The 7863-nt window shown below is 37.0% G+C and overlaps 1 protein-coding gene across 6 annotated transcripts in view; it reads left to right on the forward strand.

The window, feature by feature from the left end:
• Positions 1–7502, forward strand: part of LOC135100027 (uncharacterized) — a 37122-nt gene extending 29620 nt beyond the window's left edge. For all 6 annotated transcript variants that reach the window (XM_064002872.1, XM_064002873.1, XM_064002874.1 and 3 more), the window contains 4 exons: positions 4683–4820; positions 4991–5151; positions 6527–6961; positions 7223–7502. In XM_064002872.1, the coding sequence (XP_063858942.1) occupies positions 4683–4820; positions 4991–5151; positions 6527–6961; positions 7223–7369 (881 nt within the window). In that variant the 3' untranslated portion in view covers positions 7370–7502. The remainder of the gene's footprint in view (positions 1–4682; positions 4821–4990; positions 5152–6526; positions 6962–7222) is intronic.
• Positions 7503–7863: the final 361 nt, after the last annotated feature.

A 7863-nucleotide genomic window follows, 5' to 3' on the forward strand; every position in this document is an offset into this window, starting at 1 on the left:
TCTACTATTGCTACATTTCCATAGGAGCCTCATGAGTTGGTGGACGTCCCCTAAGATATGACAAGGTCGCTTCACACCACCTTGAACTGTGCCCTGAGCGATGATTTCTTAGGTGTTACTGTACTTGTATGTGATGTGCTTTGTTCACAGTCTTTCAAAGCACGTCTCAAAGCATCTTAACTTCAAGATATCAGTGGTGAATAAAGTTTTCAAAAGATTATTGTTTTGAAAGGATTCTATTTGTAATTTGATACTACGCAGTTATCTGTGTCACTTAGAACGCTATAAGTAAAGGGTTGTTTATTTACGAAGCAACACCTGTCTAGTATCCGGTGTAAGGATGAGATAACGGATGTTTTCTTTTGGGCAAGATGACAACGATAGGCCCCTTCATAGTAGAGGCAGCGGCCTGGCCCTGACAACAGACACCGCCACACCCATGAAGCTTTTATTTCTTGAACCTATGAAGCCATTTTCACGACTGAAGCATTCTTTATACCCAGAAGGCGTTCCTTAGTACACCCATGAAGTTTTCCTCACACTCGTGAAGCTTTCCTTACACCTATGAAGCCTTCTCACAATTATTGAACATACTCGTAGATTTAAAGAAGCTTATTTTGGCTTGCAATTGTTTAATGTATCATGTTTTCTCTACCATTGAATGTTGCGTAATAAAAATCCGACACAAATTTTAACTTCGTGACTAAAGAGGCCTGCTGACTCGTATAAAGGCCACATCCTTGGAGGTCTATTTTTGGACAGCCTCCCTTTATCACGAAGGTTACATCCGTGCTCTGTAGATACGCAGTAAGGGACATACGATGTAAACAAATAGTATACTGTGGAATGTTTCGTTGCTGGCCAACACCTGGAGAACGTGAGCTAATCGTGCCCCTCGCTGCCTTGACCAATAAGAACCAGACACCATGGAAGATTGTGTCGAAAGTTCATTGTTAGCGGTTTGTTTGATCTTCCTTCCTTCCCACAATGATGAACAAGCGGCAGTACCTCCTCACCTCCCAGCATAATGTACCTGTTGTGCCATCATGAACTATGACAACTGCAATATGAAGGAATGTGATAAATAAGAGCTAGCCGTTTGGAGCTCCTTATTTTTATTTTATTTTATTTTTATTTTTATTTTTGTATGGTAGCGGCAGTCAAATGAACTTTATTTATTAATTTTCAACGACTGCTTTCATTTATTCATTTATTTTTATTTATTCATTTATTTTATTAGTTTGTTTTATTTTATTCTATTTTACTTATTTGATTTATTTATGTGTGTGTGTGTGTGTGTGTGTGTGTGTGTGTGTGTGTGTGTGTGTGTGTGTGTGTGTGTGTGCCTGCGTGCGTGCGTGCCCTCGAACAATCTCCTTTACATCTTAAAACAATGAAGATAGATTAGTAAAGTAAAATTGAACTTTTTTTTCCTGAATGTTAAAGTTTTGGAAGAGATAAGGTCTTGCAGCAAATTTATAACGACAGTAATTCACGAAAGGCTTCGACACGGATTGAAGTTACATCGGGTTATGTGTCACTGCTTTGTCTTCAATTCATGACTTGATAATAAACCGACTTACCTCACATGTAATGCTTGGGTGATCGCTTTTACCATACACTGAATATACGTATGTTCTTCTCGTAATACTAATTAAGGATTGCTGTGAAGTCGTGGAAAAATATGTAAGATGCCAAAACTTGCACAATTAAAACTGATGGTCCTGGTGGTGGGATTCGTAGAACTAGAGTAAAAATAGTACTTGTAGTAGTAGCAGCAGCAGCTATTTTTGTTGTTGTTCTTGTCATTGTTGTTCTTGTCGTTATTGTTGTTGTTGTTGTTGTTGTTGTTGTTGTTGTTGTTGTTGTTGTTGTTGTTGTTGTTGTTGTTGATGATGATGATGATGTAACAATATTATTATTATTACTGTTATTATTATCATTATTATTATTAGTAGTAGTAGTAGTAGTAGAAGTAGTAGTAGTAGTAGTAGTAGTAGTAGTAGTAGTAGTAGTAGTAGTAGTAGTAGTAGTAGTAAAAGTAGTAATAGTAGTAGTTATAGTAGTAGTAGTAGTAGTAGTAGTAGTGGTTGTTATTGTTGTTGTTGTTGTTGTTGTTATTGTTGTTGTTGTTGTTGTTGTTATTGTTGTTGTTGTCGTTGTCGTTGTCATTATTGTTGTGGTGGTGGTGAAGGTGGGGATGGCGGAGGTAGAGTTAGTAATTGCAGTAGTAGTACCATCACCACTACCACCACCAGTAGCAGCAGCAGCAGCAGCAGTATTATTATTATTATTATTATGATTATTATTATTATTATTATTATTATTATTATTAGTAGTAGTAGTAGTAGTAGTAGTAGTAGTATAAATATTTCGTAGATAAATTGCATACAGGACAGTTAGCAAACATCCCGTATAAAGCAATACGATCACAGAAAAACAACCCTAGATGGATGACTGTTAGATTAAAACACTATATAGGGCGGAAGAGAAGTATGTATAAGAGGTTAAAGGCATGGAGAAGAGGTTTAAAGGCCACAATATAATTAATTAGTTAGAACAGTCAGGAGGTTAACGAGGAATTATGAATTAAAGAAATTACAGTAAAATCCCTCTTACCCGGCATTCGAGTATCCGGCAGCTTCAAGTATCCAGCACATCATACTTTGTCCCTTCGCCACCAGAGCGCACTGCTTTGCGCCATCCGCAGCCCACTGCACTGTGTTTACTCAGTGACTCAGTCCCGCGTGTGCACTGACGCCTTCATCATGCCTAAAGTTGTAGAAACGAGGAAGCGTGTTGTGCTTACACTTAAGCAGCTGATCAGATCAGCTGCTGATTAAGATCAGCTGATCTTTGTTATGGTAAGATGCGTGAGTGTAGGGTGGTGATTGTGGACATAATTTCACTTCTATTCAAGTATCCGGCAATATTCAAGTATCCGGCATGTCGGCGGTCCCGTTGATGCCGGATAAGAGGGATTTTACTGTATGAATTAAAGATAGCCAGCCAGGCGAAGACGGACACCAAGGGATTCTATCAGGTATATAGGGCGAAGAATAGTGAAACTATAGCTCCATTAAAGGCAGCAGATGGGGAGATGGTTAGTTCTGAGGAGGAGATTAGTAAAATTCTGAGTGAGTATTTTTTAACTGTCTTCACCCAGGAAAACATGCAGGCTATGCTAAATAGTGAACAGATGTTTAGAGCAGATGAGAATGAGAAGCTGATTACCATAACTAAGGAGATAGTGGAACAAGAGATAGATAAGCTAAAAAAGTTCAAGACACCAGGACCAGATGAAATATATCCCAGAGTACTTAAGGAATGCAAAGAGGTTATTAGTGAACCGTTAGTTTCTGTCTTTAGGAAATCACTTGATTCACGTGAGGTACCAGTAATGTGGAGGCAGGCTAATGTAGTACCCATCTTTAAGAAAGGAGATAAAACTTTAGCGTCTAATTATAGACCTGTCAGCTTAACTTCTGTTGTAGGTAAAATAATGGAGTCAATAATAGCAAAGAACATTATGGAGCATTTTGACAAACATACAGGGACTGCCACGTGTAAGCCTGGTGGCTTCTTGCAGCTTCCCTTATTTCTTATGTTCTTATGTTCTTAATAGTAGAAGTAGTAGTAGTAGTAGTAGTAGTAGTAGTAGTAGTAGTAGTAGTAGTAGTAGTAGTAGTAGTAGTAGTAGTAGTAGCAGCAGCAGCAGTAGTAGTAGTAGTAGTAGTAGTAGTAGTAGTAGTAGTAGTAGTAGTAGTAGTAGTAGTAGTAGTTAGCTATAGCAGTTGTTATTGTTGTTGTTCTTACTGTTGTTATAATGATAATTAGCTGCACGTCTCCCGTGCATATACCACGGTATGATAATTTAACTATTACAACGTTTAATATGCATGCTTAAGAGGAAGAAGAGGAGGAGGAAGAAAAAGAGGAGAAAAAAAAGAGGAGGAAGAGGAAGAAGAAAAGAAGAAAGAGGAGGAGGATGAAGTGTAGAAGGGGAAGGAAGGAAGGAGGGAGTGTAGAAAAGGAGGAGCCGGAAGAAGGAAGAGGAGAAAGTGTAGAAGAAGAAGGAAGGAAGGAGGTGTAGAAGACTTATTCAAAATGTATAGATATTATATGATACAAGCGTAGTAATAAATAGATAATAATAATGGCAATAATAATGATGATAACAAAAACAACAACAACAACAACAGCAACAATAACAATAATAATAATAACAATAATAGTAATAATAATAATAGTAATAATAATGATAATGGTAATAATAATAATAATAATAATGACGATGTTGATGACAGAGAAGCAGACTTTACAATAAGATTTATATAGTTCCCTTATGAATAATAAGATATATGAATAAGCTGATATTTTTTTTTTCTATGCCACGAATAAGTGGAACACTATATCCTCAATATCTTCCCCTCCTCCCGCAACTAACCACTTTCTTCCTCTCTCCTGTTCTCTTTCCTTCGATACTTTTCTGTCTCGCTTCCCTTTCCTTCTCGGCTTACATCCTGTGGGAAGAGGTCATTGTTGTTATTTTGTAGTACTCTCATGATCTCATTCCAGGGTACTGTCAATATTTGTAACAAGTATAGCTGCTTACACACACACACACACACACACACACACACACACACTGGTAGTCTCTTCACTGGTCTCTCACTCCCCAGAGGACCACCAGTATGATATGTTCCTGGTTCACGGAGAGTCTGCCTCCCGCTGGGTGTGGTCCTTCCTGCTGCCGGCACTGGAGGACTCCTTTGGCTACACTTGTTTCCTGCCCCAACGTGACATGTGCGGCGGAAGCAGTAAGTAACCCCCGCTCTTCGTATTTATCTCGCAATGGTTCATCGATCTTTGCCTCATGTATATACATATGTATGATCCTGCTCTTAGTACGTACATCCACATGTGTTTACTGAAGTCTCGCACCTGTATGTCAAGGTTGAATGTGTGTGTGTGTGTCCATCTACCGCAGTGATCCTCGAGGAAGTGGCGGAGACGGTGTATGATTGCCGCTGCGTGGTGGTAGTGATAACTCCGTGTCTGCTGGATAGCCCTTGGGCTGCTTGGGCACTCCACAACGCCATGAAGGCCGCACTGCAGGCCCGCACTCGTCTTCTTGCTCTTCTGCTACAGGTAACTTTAAATTACAATTTATGTATTTTGTTTATCTATCTATCTATCTATCTATCTATCTATCTATCTATCTATCTATCTCTCTCTCTCTCTCTCTCTCTCTCTCTCTCTCTCTCTCTCTCTCTCTCTCTCTCTCTCTCTCTCTCTCTCTCTCTCTCTCTCTCTCTCTCTCTCTCTCTCTCTCTCTCTCTATATATATATATATATATATATATATATATATATATATATATATATATATATATATATATATATATATATATATTTATTTATTTATTTATTTATTTATTTATTTATTTATTTATTTATTTATTTGTATAAGAGAGGCATTTGACCATAAAATATTTCTGGAAATTGTTGTTGTCCACCGAGATGTCAACAACAACTTCCTCCGCCACTGAAGAAGGTTCTTTGACCCGAAATCCAGATCTGGCAGCACAGATGATCTATGGAGAAGTCATCGCAAACACCAGTAAAGAGAATCGGTCAATTCTTCGACAAAAGGAGAATTTATGAAAGAAAATCGCCAACGTTAAATGAGCTATTACCTTTAGTGATATAAATAAATATATATATATATATATATATATATATATATATATATATATATATATATATATATATATATATATATATATATATATATATATATATATATATATATATATATATATATATATATATATATATATATATATATATATATATATATATATATATATATATATATATATATATATATATATATATATATATATATCACCTCTCCTCGTTGTGTTGTCGTTTAGTGACTTACGAATGAAGCAGGTGTGTAATCCTTCCAAGAGTCGTTATACCTGAAGGATGCCTCTGTATAAGCTTATTTAGAAAGAACTCCCAAGAACCGGATGATGGGGGAAGGAAAACCCGGCGCTTTCGTGGTGTTTGCCTTCCATTAGTGATGGATTGTTGATATTTTGTCTGTATATAATGATCAAAACACATGATGACATCAGCATTTGGGTGTTACATCTCCTTGAAATTACTAACATCATTCAGTGTTTGGATTAGCGGTATATCATACCTATTACATTGTTTGAATTTTTAAGCTTTTGCAAACTTGTCATTTTTTCTTCCCAATATAGTTCTTTACTCAGTCATTTATTTATTTACTTTACCATTTGAAGTAATCGATTTGATTAATACATCAGGTAGCTACTCAGGTTTCGTCCAGCATACCCTATTATTTCTTATTCTTCTTTTCATTCTTTTTCGTTTTATTCTTCTTCTCCTTATTATTATTATTATTATTATTATTATTATTATTATTATTATTATTATTATTATTATTACTGCTATTATTATTATTAAATGCCTCTGACGTTTTTCCGCCAAGGACTTGAAACCCAGGAAAGGAACCCCCGATACCAGTGGCATTATTGGCATCCTCAAGCACGTTAGAAAGATTCCTGTTCCGCGATCAAGCAGACTGGAGTATTTCAAGCCGAAGAAGGATCCGCATCCCCAAAGTCCACCTCAGGAAGACACAAATGTCCTCGAAGGCACTAACGGCTCGAAGGCTTTGAATGTGGATACGATGGTGTGCCGGTCTCGTTCCAAGTCCCCGAAGAACCAGAAGCTCTCTAATATGATTTCCGGTAGCAATATGGACTCAAAAAACACTGCAAGAGATAAAAAAGAACGCAGTCCTGTCATATTTCTGGAAGGTGGAAACTCAGCAGACCCTTGCTCTCCATGTTCAGAGACGCCCTTCATCCGGCCATCGTCAGCTTCTGTTCAAAAGCACAAAGCTATCTTGGTTCAGTCGAAGGTTTGTGTGGAGGGAAGGGGCAGTGTTTTTCTATACCGTACCATCTTTCAACTTTTGTATTGTTAATTGTTGCATAGTTTTAAGCAGCTCATTCTACTGTTACATATCACATAACTCTTATGAATATTACTTTGTACCACGGCATTTCTCCATAAATTATTATTTTTTTCCGGCATTTAGTGGAAAACAAGTGAATCACTCTGACGTAATCTTATTGTGTAATTTTTTTTAATATGTGAGTAAATATTTTTCCTTCCACAGAAAAAGCCATCACTGAGCACCTTCCTGAGTGTGTTGTGCGCGGGTGACCAGCAGGAGATATTTTGGCACATGTTCCTAGGCTGGCTTGGCCCCTCAGGTGCCACCACGCCACAGCAAGACGCCTCTCCCACTTCGTGTTCTGCTTAAAACGACGATAGTCAAGCCAGCGTATTTATTCTCTTCCCTGATATCTTACTGGAGAGAGCTGGGGTGTGTCAGCAAACGCAGAACTACTCGATAACTTTGGTAGTACAAAGTTGTATACGCTAATATATGAAAAAATTAGTATATATATATATATATATATATATATATATATATATATATATATATATATATATATATATATATATATATATATATATATATATATATATTCTAGATTCAACGGAGGATGTCATGTATATTGTGTATGGAGATTAAGCATTTGAAGAGATGAGGGTTTGAAGTCATGTAACTTAAAAGATATACGGGTTTGAAATTGTGTGACTTTCGTGCCTACAACAAGGTGCAAAGATGTTCAGGAATTGAATCTAATGTGTGAAAACTTTGAAACGAAGCGTGAAGATGTTTGAAGTTTGTTCAAGGATTGAATATAGATAAAATGGAGAGAGAGAGAGAGAGAGAGAGAGAGAGAGAGA

Source organism: Scylla paramamosain, chromosome 4, assembly GCF_035594125.1.
Source record: "Scylla paramamosain isolate STU-SP2022 chromosome 4, ASM3559412v1, whole genome shotgun sequence".
NCBI classification, from domain to species: Eukaryota; Metazoa; Arthropoda; class Malacostraca; order Decapoda; family Portunidae; genus Scylla; species Scylla paramamosain.